Source organism: Brachycentrus maculatus, unplaced genomic scaffold (genome assembly GCF_059751285.1).
Source record: "Brachycentrus maculatus isolate JH-2025_06_01 unplaced genomic scaffold, ASM5975128v1 h1tg000065l, whole genome shotgun sequence".
In the NCBI taxonomy this organism is placed as follows: Eukaryota; Metazoa; Arthropoda; class Insecta; order Trichoptera; family Brachycentridae; genus Brachycentrus; species Brachycentrus maculatus.
In genome coordinates, this window is record NW_028280819.1 from 1,361,607 (window position 1) to 1,378,612 (window position 17,006).

General features: G+C 32.7%; 2 protein-coding genes across 18 annotated transcripts in view; one reads left to right on the top strand and one right to left on the bottom strand.

Annotated features, from left to right (window-relative positions):
• The first annotated feature begins 1,469 nt into the window (after positions 1-1,469).
• On the top strand, positions 1,470-5,893 carry Dnali1 (Putative inner dynein arm light chain, axonemal Dnali1). Its single transcript, XM_088256724.1, has 6 exons — positions 1,470-1,668; positions 2,607-2,747; positions 2,893-3,042; positions 3,486-3,614; positions 4,063-4,260; positions 5,738-5,893. Exons 1-6 carry the CDS (start codon positions 1,585-1,587, stop codon positions 5,771-5,773), a joined length of 738 nt encoding a protein of 245 aa, XP_088112850.1. The 5' UTR covers positions 1,470-1,584; the 3' UTR covers positions 5,774-5,893.
• Positions 5,894-7,278: 1,385 nt separating this feature from the next.
• Positions 7,279-17,006, bottom strand: part of scrib (scribble planar cell polarity protein) — a 327,417-nt gene continuing 317,689 nt past the window's right edge. For 11 of the 17 annotated variants that reach the window (XM_088256719.1, XM_088256715.1, XM_088256710.1 and 8 more), the window contains 2 exons: positions 14,032-14,211; positions 7,285-9,185 (listed from right to left, as the gene is read on the bottom strand). In XM_088256719.1, the coding sequence (XP_088112845.1) occupies positions 8,748-9,185; positions 14,032-14,211 (618 nt within the window). In that variant the 3' untranslated portion in view covers positions 7,285-8,747. Of the gene's footprint in view, positions 9,186-12,344; positions 12,487-14,031; positions 14,212-17,006 lie in introns of those variants that run through there. The other 6 variants (XM_088256718.1, XM_088256722.1, XM_088256716.1 and 3 more) reach the window with 2 other exon arrangements.

Sequence of the window (17,006 nt, forward strand, 5' to 3'; positions counted from 1 at the left end):
GAGAATTGATAATTAAATCCCTGAACATTTTCATTTAGGACATTCTCCTAAAAAATAATTCAAAGAATAAGTGACATTACCATTTGGTGTTGCCATTCAAATTAATGACTAACCAGTAATTATTTTTAAGTAAGTACTTTTTTTAAAACCCCTACCCGTATTCGATTATATGAAGGCAAAGTAATCAGTCCTGCGCTCCTGATTCTTGATCTAGGAGTAGAAATATGGATAACATAAATGGATGTTAAAAACTTGGTGAGGGATATTACACCTATATGGGAAATTAATTGCAGGACGAATTTTATGTAAAAAAAGAAGAATAGCGGTAATAATAGGTAATGCACACATAGGGCACAAAATCCTATCAGTTAAGCTAAACTGGCCGAACACAATGGAGTCCTGGATCCAACTCTATGAAAATGAAGTATGGAGTTAGCAAAGAAGGATGAAAGTAGACTAAACGCAGCCTAAATGCTTTCTTTGATGACAAATGTGTGGCAAAACGTTGTATGATAGATGTTCGAGTGGTGAAATAAGGGAAGAATGCTAGGCAGAGATAAGCATTAAGATAAAATTAAGAACGGTGTGTTGGGCATGTGAATCGAATACATAAGTGAAGAAAGAATGGTAAAACAAATTTATAAGGTGAATGTAGTAGGCTTTCTGCCTACCCCTGCGGAGAAACGGCCTGATGGTAGTAGTAGTAGTAGTAACAAAAGACCGGGGAAAACTTGGCAAGATCAATTATTTTAAATACTTGAAAGTGCTTAATTCAGGAGTCAAAATAATCGATGGGTATGTATGAGGAGATGCATGCATGTGGAAAAGGTGAAGATTTTTTGCAAAGACAGATTGATGTGGGATTATATTCTCTCTGCCTACCTTTGCGGATGATGGTTAGTTAGTTTTTTCTCAGTTTTTTTTTTTATATAAATGATATTTTCAAAAAAAGGATGAAAGTAGACTGAATGCAGTCGAAATGCGATCTCTCAGAAGAATGTGCGACAAAACGATGTATGATAGATGTGCGAATAGTGAAATAAGGAAGGAATGCAAAGCTGAGATAAGCATTGTCGATAAAATTAAGAAAGGTGTGTTGAGATGGTTTGGACATGTAGAACGAATGAGTGAGGAAAGAACGGTAAAACAAATTTATGAGGCGAATGTTATTGGGAAAAGAAGCAGAGGAAGACCGAGAAAAACATGGCACGATCAGGTATGTCAAATACTTCAAAGTGGTCAGGTTAGGAGTCGTAACAATCGACGGGTATGTATGAGGAGATGCATGAAGGTGGAAGAGGCGAAGAATGTTTGCAAGGACAGAGTAGTGTGGCGCTCTATTCTCTCTGCCTACTTCTGCGGAAGCAGCGTGACGGTTAGTTAGTTAGTTTTAAAAAAAGTACATTCAAAGTGTATTCTGATACTATGACAACCGTATTGTTTACCTTTGTTGATCTTTATCAACAACTCGCTCTCATCACCTCGGTAACAAAACAAGTTTGACAGAGTTTGGTTTTAGAAAAACAGTATTATTATTTGTACAGTATTACTTTTGCTAGATTTTACACTTTGATAGCTTACACAATGACTGAACGAGTAATAGCGGCCGATGACACTCTGGTCAAGTATGAAAACCCGGTGTTGGTGACTAAACACCCAGATAAATCAGTAAGTATGATCTCTCTGCTGATACCAATGATATTTATACTTAGTTGACACTGGGTGCATCCAAATTTCTCTATTTTTAATACCTATGGTCTCCAGCTGTATATAGAGTAGCTCCCTCTATTGAGGCGCTGTTTAGAGCTGTCCAAGGACTGTCCGGACTCGCAGGGTCCACATTTAACAGTATGAAGGCTGTCTGAAGATCGTATTTATACTCAGTGAAGACCAAATGCCACCTATACAATGCCTGCATTGCTTCTGTTCTCTTATACAGCTGTGAAACATGGCACCTTAAGGTGGAGACTGACCGGAGCATTTCGTCGTAACATCGCTCGCGGCGAGTATCAGCGAGCATCCGAAACTATGGATGGAGCGCTCGGCTCGGTGTACTGACTGCCCGAATGTTCGCATCGTAACATGTTACGTAACGACGGAATGCTCCGGTCAGTCTCCACCTTTACAAGGGCTCAGAACAGCTGTGTATTGAGCTTTGAAAATAGGTGTCTGCAGAGAATTTTAGGCGTGCGGTGGTTTGACTTCAAAGAATGAAGAAATGAGGCGTAGGACGCAGCAAATCTTGGTCACAACTGTTATCAAGAAAAGGCGATTCAGTTTGCTAGGCCGAATACTCCGCATGCCTTAATCAAGCTTGCCTCTTTTACAGACATCAGGTTCGTGCCGCCCAGGACGACTACTGCTGACAAGGGAGCTGGCGGCCGACAGAAAACCCTGGAGACAGCATGTGGATTCCTTATGCTCCACATAGGGAGCGAATATGATTTGATTATTAATTATTAGAGCTGTTCAATATAGGGATACATACTCTTAAGTGATAGTCAACATGGAGGAGACCTGACATGACACATGAAGAAGATATTGGTTATATGTTTGTATTGAAATGTAATTAACAAATAAATTGGTGATATGTTTATTATTTGAAGGCAGTAAAATTGTCTCCACGGCCCGGCTCTTCGGGAGCAACACAAATAGCCACCGAGACAAGGAAGGAGACCGAAGAAATACTTAATGCTATTTTACCTCCCAAAGAATGGGAAGAAGAGGGACAAATATGGATTCAAGAGGTATGTAAAGGTGTATTCTCTTAGTCCAGAAGAAATATTTTAATTCCAATTGTGTTTTGGAAATAAATTTGCATTTTACTAATGTGTATGAAAAGTAATTGGCTGGAAAAATTAGCTGAGGATGTCTTGATGACAAATATTTCAGGTGTCTTCAACTCCTGCCACACGGCTGGATGTGATGAACCTTCAGGAGACTCTGGATACCAAGCTGCAGCAAAGACAAGCGAGGGAAACCGGCATCTGTCCTGTCCGCAGGCAATTATATACACAGTGCTTCGATGAGCTCATTCGACAGGTATATTATTCTTATTTTATTAAAGTCTGTGCTTTGTGGAAAGCAATAATAGACCCCCGTCTGAGTAAACATGGTTAAAAAAAACGAGACATGTAAACACCCCTACCACATCCTAGATCCACAACCTCTTTTTGGCAAACATCCATGGTGTATGTTGGTCTTTGGTTTGAATAATAACACATGCGATTAATATTTTGTGTGTGTGTGAATAGTTCTATAGTAGTACTTGTAATCTATAGAGTTATCTGAATGCTAGTGTAGTGATTGTCCTGACAACAAAACAAGATGAAAAGGTAATCTCAAAGCTGGTAGACTAATGTTTCGACGAGTGGTAATATGTTAATGTAATTAACATTTTGTTAAAATTCCTGACCATAAAGTTAATGATTTTACTTTGAGTGATAAAAATATCATTGTACTCATTTTTATAACTTTTTAAAAAGGTAACAATAAACTGTGCGGAGAGAGGTCTTCTGTTACTACGAGTGAGGGATGAATTGAAGATGACAATGGAAGCATACGAAACATTGTACTGCAGCTCCATCGCTTTTGGAATGAGGAAGGCTTTGCAGGCAAGTTTTTAAACTTTTTTCTAATTATTTATATTCTTCTTCTTCCTGGCTCCATCCCAACTTATCGTCTTTGTAGACTCATCCTCAGGTTAAAGGTCCTTCTATCACATATGTCATCTTCTAGGCCGCGCCTTCGAATCATGTTATCTTTCTGTAGCATCCAAGAATTTTTGGTCTCCTTTTCTTTCTTATTACTACTACTGCTACTACTACCATCACGCCGTTTCTCCACAAGGGTAGGCAGAGAGGATGGAACGCCACAATCTTCTGTCCTGATGTGTATTCTTAGCTTTCTTCACATCCATACATCTGACTAGATGCATGACTATGCATGTCCTCCAATTATGTAGACTTTTGACACCACTAGAATTAAAAAAATTATTTCGTATTGTTTATATGTAATACAAAGTTTTACTCTGATAATGTGATTCAAATAATATTTCCACAGTCGGAACAAGGCAAAGAAGATTTGTTGGAACAAGTGAGCCACTTAGAAGGGGAGAGAGAGGTATTGGAGAAACAATGTACCGAGTTGAAACTTAAGTCAGAACAGCTGGAGAGAAGAGCGGCAGAACTGAGAGCTGCCGAGGAAAAGAAAAATCAAGAAAAGATCAAAGCTTTGGAGAAGACTAATATGCAACTCAAGGTAAGCTAACTTGGTATGATCGAGTGCTTCAAATAAATGAAGATGCATGAACGGGGAAGAGGCGAAGAATGTTTCCAAAGATAGACTGGTATGGCGTTATGTAAGCGCCGTGATGGTTTGTTATGTAAGCTAACAGTTCGGATTCACATTGATGTAATAATGTGAATCCAAAAATCTAAAAATTAATTATTTGTCAAAAAATCTTGTTGTACTTTATGTGCTTCTTCATACACTTCTTGGAAGAGAACACATTCCGATCCTCCACAAAACAAATCATTATTCAATAATTCCTGAACTGTCCATGCGGTCAGACTATGGAATCGAATCTCTCCACTTGTACAAAAAATGTACTCTCTCTGATATTTAAAACAATACTACCTACCTTTTAAATCCTAGCTGTCCATCATATCATCCCTTTCTTGGGGATGCTCTCCCTCTTTCTTCAATTCCTTACATGATCCTACTTCTTGAGTGAGTTTCTGCAGAACTGTATCTGGGGAATGAGTTTTTTATTTCTGTTTTTTTATTGATATCGTATTGAATGAAGTGAGTAGCATATTTTCTTGAATGTAAAATATTTAGTAAAAAAATAAATAGCTAACGAAAATATATTTACACCAGTAAACATGATTTATATCAAAATTATCCATATTTATTTCATGGGTGTTCTTTGACAGCGTCATTACGATCACACAAACTTTGTTTTAAGTAAAATTGTGGGTATACCAAACAGAAAAATAATTTGAAGCATAGTTTTAGTGTCTAAAATCAACCACAGATGGCACTACAAGTACCATTTTATGAATATGTCACCGGGCATTAGTTCATGTATTTTTTTTATTATTTTTTTTATTTTATTTATTTATTTCATAAATACGCCCATTTCATAAGTATGCCCATACTCCTTTGAGTAACGTTTTGTTTGACGACCATGTACAGGCCATACTCCCAGAGAAGTTATTTGTTCAGAATCAGAAGTAATTGTTCAACTGCAAACCCTTCAGCTTTCTTCATCTTCTGTCTTTTGCACCTGTATGTACCAAATAGGTACTATCAGCCCTTTAATTTCAAACAGCTGAGTATAAACAGCCTAAAAATATTCATTTTTATAATGTTTTTGGTAATTTGGAAGAATTGCTTTGTAGCAATAAATTTAAATTAATTATGTACCGTAGAACGGGGCTTCTTGAACTTGAATCGTGGTATCGATCGAAGTATCGTGACAATAAGTGACCTGTCAGGAAAACAATGAATCATGTCGATACGTTTATTATTGTAAACCAAATGCAGATTTAATTTTTTTTGTACTGGGCTCAAGAAGTAACACATCAAAGTTCAAGTAGCCCCGTTCTACGGTATGGAAATCAATCATCATTGAGACGACTATAGTTAATAAATTTGATTGAATCATTTTAATTAGGTGAGGTTAGGTAAAGTTTAATTTGGTTTAGTTAAATACATCTTATCTCTGTTCCAGGCACAACTTGAAGGAATCATAGCTCCAAAGAAATAAAAAAAAAATACCTTAAGATATTTTATTGGCCTTTTGGATTATGTACATACATTGTAAAGATTCTTTTTCACAAACTGAAAGCTTTTCATGTATTTTTAAATAAAACAAATATTTTTTTACAATAAATTGATGTTTTATTTATTTAAAATATATTATTCAATTATAATCATCCTACAAATACAAATATATATTAAAAATAATGTTTCCTTATAATCTAGGGATATTATAAATACATAATTTCATTCAAACGAAAAAATAATAATTAAATGCAAAGGCTTTTAATCAAGTTTTAAGTGCATTAAAACAGAAATTACATATTTTTATGCTACTTTAAAATGATAATGGAATAAAAATTGAGTTCCTTAAATGAAAACGAAAAATGTAATCACAATCAATTACAACTTTAAATTATTTTAGCCCAGTCACATGAAATCAGCACAAAATTTTATTTTGTAACATGACGGCTGATCCGTTAGAATATTAAATTTCTCTGCATAAAGTTAAAAATAGTCATAATTTAAGGTGGCTCTTATTGACGATTATAAAAGAAAAATTGCAAAATTTAATAAGTACAATTTGCAACACAGTGACTGGACTAATCACCGTGGTGTGACCATCAAGTGAAAATACTTTAAACAATATAACAAAATAAATAAATAAAGACGTTACGCATTTGCATTCAATCCCGTCAATTAAATAAAATAGTACATAATATATTATTTGCGTGTGAATCTCTAATTAACACATGTTTTCACCTATTACAACGTAAAATGTAGAGTTTGAGGGAGGCAATTAACGTTTTAATTTGTACGTACGTATATATTTAACCATTTACCTATATTATTGACTTTTAATACTTCGTAGAATTTAAAAATAAGGGAAAAACTACACGTATGTAATTATAATTGATAATTATATGATAAGCGATATACTATAATGATGTACATAATAATTCATGATTTGCTTAGTATAACACTTTATGTATATAAAACACCACAATAAAATTTCACATTTAAATTATCTGACGTATAATAAATTATATAAAATTAATTGGACAAAGTTTATACAAGTCTACCACCATATTGAATAGCTTCTCCGTAGATATATAAAATTAAAAGTAGAAAAAAGTGACAGCAAATAAAGAAGGCGTAAATTATAATTGAATTTACATATTATCCAAAACTTTAAATAAAATAAAGTAAAGATAAAATGTACGCTTACATTTTGGCCTCTTTTTCAATTTTCCATCACTATTAATTACTATAATATAATACGTACTTAAAAGACACAATAAATTATTACATTATTATATTTTAAGAAATCAGTAGCAAAGTGAATTTTACAAATATAATAGAATATATGTAGACAGTTTTGCAGAATTCAGTCCATCCACAGTAGTACATAACAAATTAATTAACTCAATGTTATAAAAAATGGATTGGCTGAATTTTGCATAACGTTACCCAAATATATCTTTTATGTCAAAATAAATTTCTTAACTCCAATTTTTTTTTTGCGAACCTGAATATAACGGTAAAGTTAGTAATATAACTAATGGTAATAGAGATACTGAAATATTATAATATAATAGCTGCTATTTGAGTTTTGTCATCTCGTAAAAATCAATAAACTAAAGGGATTAATAGCAAACATAGTAATTTCCAAACATAAAATTTATTATGAAAGAAAAAAAACTTATTTTTCATTCATTGATGATGATTTTTCATGGTCTAAAGCATTTAAGTATTTGAAAAAAAAAATGGCTAGTGACCCATCAATTCTACAAAGATTCATTTTACACATTGATAGTTGGTCGATGTATAAAGTGAAATCCATAGAAATTGTTACTGAAACAAGAATTATATTAAAAATCATCTTCTATATTGCAGTGATTTCTATGGATTTAACCATAATGTTTTTTTATCATTTGAGGTTAGGTTATATATTTAATTTGGAGACCCTATGTTTGTTAAATACTCTTGACTGTAATCATAATAGTATAATATTATACAAGGTATAAAATATACCTTTGAAACAAAAATATTGTATTTGATATTATTATCCGTAGGTTTTACAATAAAAATCAAATATAAAAACGCCTTACAATATCAAAATATTTTATGATATGTGAAAATCGTAACTACAAAAAATGGACAAATGCGTAATTACACCACTTATCAATATTACATTCTCACTCGCAAATCTAACTAGACTTAACTTCCTAAACAATAAATTAGTAATCAAAAACTATCCAATAGAAAAGAGGAATGAAAAATGGAAGAATACTTTTATAAAAACAGTTTACTAAATAAAATAAAAAGAAACTAGTCTCGCGTCAAACATCATCGAAAGACATGTAAGAAATCGTACGACACATAACAAATACTATTTCAATTGACGTAATAAACCCTAATTGGTAAAAAAGTGGTACAATAGGAATTAGTATTATACAATAAATTGCACCTTGGACACGTTTCTACCGTACTTTATACATTTACAATTGGATTCACATTGTCATTATATTACGATACAATCTAGAGAAGGCATCCTAGAAGACTTATTAATGTAAGTATTATTTTGCGGTTGTTTCCACCGTTAAATACATGTGTACCTACTCCCCACTTAATGGCCATTTCTCATACCAGCAACTGTTATATTGTCTATTAATATCATACTTCTGTACAAGAAATGCGAAATCTCTGCATTATATTGCTCTTGCCAAGTGTTAATTCAATATTGCAATCATTTCTATGGACTATAATACCATAGACAAGTTTTCGTATTATTTGAGGTTAGGTCTCACATTTTACTACTGCTATAATTCAATATTCTTTAATATATTAACAATGCATTATAATGTTGATGAATTCAGAGAGGTGTCGTATGTGGGGAGTTAATTTACAGACTAATTTTCTTAATGATCACGATGGTAGAACGAAACTAGAACGGTCATTAAGTGAAAATTGGCATTATCTTAGTTTTTGCCTTTCCGCGCGGATCGTTTTTTCTTTTTCTTCTTTCCCGAACCAGGAGTGGTGGGGGTAGAGTCGGCGCAGGGGGTCGTAGGGGTACTTTCGGTTTCTTCGTCCGATTGCTCGCAGCCATCTGGAGTTTCTACACCATTTCCATTGCTCTTGACGGTGAAGGTCGTATTCAGGTCCAGTCGCAAGCTCTCTCTGTCCGGCGAAGGGTCGGTCTTGGGAACGATGTACTGGGGGGAGGAGACCGAGATGGAAGTGACCTGACCATCCATGCCGTCCAGCATTGGATTGACGACCTGGACAATGTCGGGCTGTAAACTGTCAAGCTGGAGGCTGTCAGGCTGGAGTCCGTCGATGCTGTTGAAGGCCTCCTCGCTCATGGGACTCGTTGTCAATTCCAGGGAAATAATTTTCTCTTGAGTCGTTTCAACCTGGATTGCAAATTTTGCGTTAGATTTTGACATTTTATTACAAAAATATAATCAAGAAACAATAACATAATACAAACATTAAGATACATTTGATATCTCAATTCATTCAAACCCTTATCCCCCCCCCTTTGGTGCATAGGGCACTGCATCATATAAACGCAGTGTTATCTTGATCATTAACACATGAAGGAAAGGTGATCAGCCCTCCGCTTCAGGTACCAGTCCAGGGTTATATTGAATAAATATTCCTGTGAAAAAATCACTAATATTTATTTGACCCCCCCTGGGAATCGAACCCGGGACCTCCAGTATGGTAGCCGAGCGTGCTGACCATTACACTACGGAGGCGGACAAGAGTGTCTCAATAGAGTGTCTTTTTAAGCAAAGAAAATGGAATACCAAAGTCGTGGCATACACAAGGCTTACGGCCTGGTATTTTCTGACATAAGTGATTACTTTATGTGCTGTGTAACATTCATCATTCTACCTGTAATTAAATATCAATATTTATATTGATTTTCTACATTTATAGCACGTCTAATTAGACGTGAAATAAATATCATAATTATGAGCTGAATGGTGAATGTGTTACACGTTACATAAAAAAATCAGCTGATAACGTATCGTAAGCCATGATAATGCTAAGATTTACATATTCCCCCCTCAAAAGAAAAACTTATGACTCAAGCAAGATATGTATGATTATATTTTTCATTGTACTTTAACCCACATACTCAAAAATGTAACATATGACATTTAATTTAGATATGCAATTTTTTTAAACACAAAAACTCTGATTTTAATTTAGTCCCAAATAAAGCAAAAGTAATTTAAAGTTCTTACTGTAAAAATACAATTCTTTTAAACTATACTTATTTCTTCACTATAATTTGTTGATGCATTTAAAATAATAAAATATAAATGATGACGCTTTGACTCAGTGGGCCAGATATTCTAATATTTTTTTATCTCCTTTTAAAAAATAAAAATAATAAACTTCTTTGTTTCTTTTGAGACATTCATAATATATCTTGATAACAAACCTCCAAGGGTTAAATTCAGTATTGTGTATTAGTATTTTAAATATTATTTAAATAAATATATTTTAAAATTATAAATATAAATTAAATTCATTACGGTAAGCAGTTAGTCAAACATATCACAATATTTCATGTTAATTTAAAAAGAAAATCTACTAACAAATTTATTATAGTAGAACCTCGATTATCCGGACTTCATCTCTATGGTTTACAACTTTAAGGCAAGGTGATCAGTCATGAGGTATAGGCACCAGTCCAGGGTGATCAAATATATACACTGAACTCCCATTTAACACAGTTGGTACGCTACACTCAATGCCGTGTAAAAAATGTATTTTACAATTTGAAAAACTATGATGGACTGGTTTTCTTGCATAAAAATCAATCCAGGATATAAAAAAATTACACTATTTTGTTTTTTCCACATATATATTATTTCATGTGAATTAAATTCGTACTTAAAACCCTTACCCTTAATATGTAATTATTATTATATTATAGTACACTACTTAAATTCACTCAATTTAAATTAATTTTGTTAGAAAAATGTAAAAAAATCATGGTTTTCAACCCTTGATTTGTTGAGTGTAGAATTTTGTCAAGCCTTTCGCCAGTCTGATGATGTCGGTAATGACGAAACTCGTTCACTGGTCAAATAAAATATATGTGGAAAAAACAATACATGTAACTGTTACTTTATTAAATCAATAATTTCATATTTAAACTATAATTATTTCAATACAAATATTCACAAAAAAATTTTTACTATGGCTATCCGGACTACCTTAATTTCCGATAAGTCCAAATTGAGATTCTACTAAACTTCAGTACCAAAGCATTAAAACAAACAAAACTAATGTACCATCACTATAAAATAAAAAGTACACTATTAAATATACAAATAATCTACCAAAATACTATATTTCTATAAAACTAAATATATCTACAGTAGAAAAAGTGTTACTATAAATTTTCCTAAATAAATTGCTTGTTGATTTACATACGAATCAGAATTCTCTGTAAAATAATAATGCAGTGTAAAAAACGAGTGTGGTGAGAATGAGTAAAAACGTATATAGAGATCGCATGCAAGTGCAATTTGTGAATGAGCAAAAAGGAAAAGAAAACATATTAACCTTCGATATCACCAGGAAGTAGCATGCGAAGAATTATATCCAGTATCCACACATAACACAACCATTTATTCCATTTTTTTAAAGAGATGGAACTTAAATTTATCTTAAAAGAATTTTAAACTTTTAAAATGAGCATCACTGAGCAAAAACCTCGTAACATAAGGACTTTGTCAAAAAATCACAGTATATCTTATTATGATTTTTTTTATAATCTCAATCAGTTTCGAAGTAAACAGTTTCTTCCTTAAGGCTTATTAATTTTAATACTAATATAAATTAGTCTTAAGAAAGAAGTTGTCAGATTCAAAACCGTTTGTATAATATAAATGAGTTATAATAAGATAAGAAGTGATTTTATAAGAAAGTTATTTTTTATGTTATAAAATGGAAAATCACAAAGTTAGTACTTCAAATGTTGATAAAAAGAATGTATTTTGTAATTTTTTCTTCTAGCTACTCGGACCCCAAATGCACAAGGCACTTCACTGTTCACCTTTGGTTATTAACCTTTCCAGGAGTACAAAAATTGATGTCCGACATCCTCTGGGAAGTGGGCTCTTTTTACATGAATTTTTTTTTAAAATTAAATCGATGTATTATGAAGTATAATTTTTTAATCATAGTCAATACTATAGGCACCATATTTTGTTACGTAAAAAATATTTACACAAGCAAACATGATTTATATCATAATTATCCATATTTTATTTCATAGGTTTTCATTTACAGTGTCATGACGATGACGTCACAAAAACTTGTTTTAAGTAAAATGTCATGGGTAAAACAAAAAATAATCTGAAATTTGGCTTTAGTGTTAAAATACAGCCACAGATGGCAGTACAAGTGCCATTTTAGAAATAAATGTCACACGGCTTTACTTGTGTAAGTGTGGCCGTTCATGTATGCCCATACTCCTTTGAGGAAACTCCTGGACAGGTTAAAAATGGATTTGATACAAAATACTTACTTATATTTAATATTTCTATACAAAAATTTTATTATTATTGTATTTTTATACAAAATATTTAAAAAAAATTAAGTAATAGTAATTGTACATTTTTTTTTTTAAAGTAAAATGTTTCCTTGATTAAAAGATTAATTGACTGTGTTTTATGTGGGCACTGCCTGTACAAAAAAAAGAAAAACAATTAGTGATACAACAAAAAACAAATCATGCAATGTGAAAATTTTCCATGCAACCCTTGAACCAAAACATGCAAAATGACATTTGTAACATGAAGATCTATAAAAATGGAACCATACACTATCACAACACACATCAAAAATTCATAGACAAAATACACAAGAAGATTTCCGTAAGCACTCGCAGTATTTCCTATGTACAAAGAACAAAATTCAAGATTCCACAATGCCACTACTAGTTTGCGTGTCTGTACAACCAATCACTGATACAGTAAGTCCCAAATCTGCGCTTATTTTCCAATCCCCACATATTTTTGTACTGTATAAGAGATTGCGGAGGAATTAATGTTGTGTGCCACCATTTCCAAGCCCTATGTACTCTCAGCTAGCAGTCCGGTTCATAAAAATAACATTGCAAGTGCAAGTAAATCTGGAGAAGTAAAGATCTATTATTAGGTCGCTGAAAACTTTTGACACATTTTGGGATTTGAACACATTTTTAGCCACAAAACTGATCTCTAAATCCTGGCAATCATTTAATATTAAGAGCTGTTTACACGACGCCAATGGCCAATCCACTAAACCAAAAGAAAGGTTTGTTTCGTAAATATTGTAATTTAATTAATTAAAATTGGCTTAACGACATTCCATTGTCTCGGATGCCTTTGTGGCCAATATTTTCTTGGTTTAGCGGGTCTTTAATTTGGTCTTGTATAAGTACCGCACAAAAGTTTCAATTACTGTTTTTTACTTGAATTTTACCTTGTTAAAAATATAAATCATTTCCGGGAGCATAAGTCTCGTGACTTATGAATACGGTGACAAAATGCAGAGTTGTTTTAATGCAGTTTAAGGTGATGTCTTGTCAACAAAGTCAAGAATATTCTTTGGTAAAATATAGATTATTGATTATTTTTGTTGCATGAAATACTTGGAGATAGTACCTGCTTAAGATTATTTACTAAAATCTGTTCTAGGGAAGGAGATAATCAATTTGTATAAATAAACGAATCAATCAAACTATATATGTGCGTCAAAACTTTCCCAACAACCTATAAATTATTATTTTTTTTAATAAGGAAAAAGTTTGTTTGCTTGTAAATTAAACGAGTGAATTCATAAAGAGCGTTGCAACAACACAAAAAGACAGATTTATCCGCACTTTGCAGGTTAACGTAGGTGAAACGTACCTAGCCATTAGGGTTGAGGTCTGATTAGATGGTTATGTCCTTTCCACGTATTGTCAGTGCCAAGTTTTGTGTCAAGTTTCCGTTCATCTGTATAATAATCGGTCAGTCAGCAAAAGGGGAAAGGGTGTCCCGTCAGTTTGTCATATATTACGTGATTCATAAGCGAAATAAACAGGTCTGTCTGAAGTCTGGAGAGGATTGAAAGAGTGTATAAGGTACAAGAAGCTCTATAGATATTCACACACAGGCACATAGCAATACAGAAAATACATATCCACAAGCCGACGTCCGCAATATTCACTGTTTGCTGCGTGCGGTTGCGCGATGGCGGCCGTACCTCTTTCTCAATAAGCTTTTCGATATACTCGACGGTTCGCACGCGGGTGTCGCCAGATATTGGGCAAATGTACTCTTCCGTTTTGGAGGTTATCTTCTCGTCTAACAACTTCTCCTTCTCCTTGATGGCGAGAATGGGTCCGGGTTTGGTGCGAATGGCAATTCGAGGGACTTTCCACGGCTATAACATAATCACCACGTACCACATGATGCAGTGATCTATGAAAACATTCCGAGCATCCCTCGCCAACATCACTCGGACTCATTCAAACGAGGCTCGCACCATTTTAGTGATTTAAGGGCTTTGATCATAAATTATAAACATGGACGTAATATATCACTGAAATTTTACAGTAATACCTCAGCTAATGCAATGACTCATAGTACAAATCGTTCACTAATCAAATCACAACTTTTGGACGACATTTCCATCAGAAAGAAGTGTACAAAATAACATTTAATAATACTAAAGTAGAGAAAAAGTAGGCGCTTTATACTCATGACAAAAAAAAATATTTAATATGTTAATATGAGGAACACTTATTAAAAAGGTTATATTATTCATGACAGCTATCGTTGATTACAACATGTCATTTTGATGTGTATTATTTGCCACTATGCTGCATGCCTTTTGAACTGCAAAGGTTTTTTCAGATCATTAAATATCTTTGCGCTTATTCTTGTATTTTTATCAATCAAAAGACAATTTGGCTTATTAGTATCACCACAAAGATATGACAAAGAAGACCAAATATTTGGTACTACTGGCTGTATTCCGGTAAAAATATTGACCCCGTAAAGGAAAAATAAAATTGCTGAAAAACATACTGAAAATGTCAAATATACACAATACCCATACAAAAAAATTACAGGATAACACAGGGATGATAGACCCCGCATGTTTTTTTATTTAAGTATCTAGACACCTTACTAATAGAGGTCAGTCTACTGAACTGTCACTATACACTTTCATAAAAAACCAAAGAGCGGAGCATATTAACATACCAAATTTTTATATCAAAGAATTTATCACAAGTCAGTGTTCAACTTGTTGGACTTAAATAAATCTATTGCATATTTATTTGATATTAGCTGAGGTATTATCATATTTCACGCATAAATAATAAATAGAAACTGCCATCTTTTGATTAATTTTTATAACTAATAATCAAAGCCCTTTAATTAGTCGATGGAGAACACCATAAACCTGATAACATTCACAATGTATTGATGCATGGTAATCACATGAAATTTAGTAGATAGCTATGGGATTTAGTGAGACTACATATGTACTTACTTTAAGTTTACTTTTACATACAGTTAAGATGTGTAGTTCTAAAAGTGTATCTCTTTGGAGGAGATATGTATTTTGAATACTGATATTATAAATTGAACTAAGAGTTGATCTATGGTATTGGTATACAACGTAATAGTGTTATAAGCACATTGAAACTCTAACATATTAGCTTGTTTAGGCTGAATGGGAACAAAAAAACGCGGAAATGACGCAATAACAGATCCTGTGTATAAAATATTGAAAAAAATATAAAAATTCCAAGAAAATTATAAAAATATGAAAATCAAATATTTTACATATATATTATTTAAAAAAAAATTGAATTCGAATATAACCTTTAGATCAAAAGGTATGGCTATTTTAAGCAAAACCTGGTTTTCTGCATGAAAATCAAATGGCCCGCGTTCTTGTTAAAGTTAGTCGGAAAATACCCAGAAAATAATACGTTAAAATGGTACAATATCATTTTAAAAATATAAATTTAATAATAAATTAAATATTAAGTGGGCTTATTTATATTAAAATGTAATTTCTATAGATAAAAATAAATATTTCGTTTGCTGCAAAACAACTAATTAATTTGAAATTAAAGGGTGATATTTTTCTAAATAAAATTTTAAATAAAATAAAATCACTCATTTTCCATGAACAAACTAGCATGCAATAATGTTTATTCTTTGACATAAACGAAAGCAGTGAATGGATTCGGTGATTCAATTCAATCGGAAAAACAAATCATTTTTGTTACGATTTTTTTCTATCATACAAATGTCAGATGTTGCGCTTTTGTCTACCGCCGGCGTTTTTGTCCCCAGTATGAAACTAGCCTTACACGACAACAAAACAAACAAATTAATGGACATTCAACCCATAAACAGCTTTAAACCATTAAAAAACAAACACAGTTCAGGTTTAATAAGTTTTGTTATAGCAAAATCCCATCACAGCAGTCGATAAACCCACATCTTGAAAATATGAATGTGACTTGGGATGATAGTGGCATATTCCAAGAAGATGATGTCCCAAGCAAAAAGGTCAATGATTTTTGATGAGCTATCTATTCATGATTGAAAAAAATCGTCATTTATGACAAAAGCAAGGAAGTAATTTGTATAATTTTATATAAATAAGTGAACAATGTATTGTATGAAACAAAGCATTCAAAAGCAAAGCTATTCATATGTATTTCGGTGCTTGAAGCAAGATATTTATATGGTATTTGAAAAAATATGTATATTTATTTCAATCATTAATAAACTAAATAATAATAATAATAATAAAACCCTTATCCGCACCCCAATGGTGCATAGGGCACGGCGTCATATAAACGCAGTGTTATCTTGATCGTTTACACATGAAGGAAAGGTGATCAGCCCTCCGCTTCAGGTACCAGTCCAGGGTAATATTGAATAAATATTACAGTGAAAAAATCACTAATATTTATTTGACCTCCCTGGGAATCGAACCCGGGACCTCCGGAACGGTAGCCGAGCGTGCTGACCATTACACTACGGAGGCGGAGAAAATAGTACAGAATTTAAACTAATTTTATGTTTTATATTTTAAAAGCATTATTAACTTCGTGATATGGTAATATAACACTCCTTATCATTCATCGTTCACTTTGTGTAATACCACTTAAAAACTCTACTTCACGATAACCAAAACTTTGTGAATTT

Excerpts from the sequence above, each read along its gene's own strand:
- Dnali1 (XM_088256724.1), top strand. The coding sequence starts at position 1,585 with ATGACTGAACGAGTAATAGCGGCCGATGACACTCTGGTCAAGTATGAA. Across the intron at positions 1,669-2,606 it reads CTAAACACCCAGATAAATCA|GCAGTAAAATTGTCTCCACG; the intron begins GTAAGTATGATC and ends TATTATTTGAAG. Across the intron at positions 3,043-3,485 it reads TCGATGAGCTCATTCGACAG|GTAACAATAAACTGTGCGGA; the intron begins GTATATTATTCT and ends CTTTTTAAAAAG.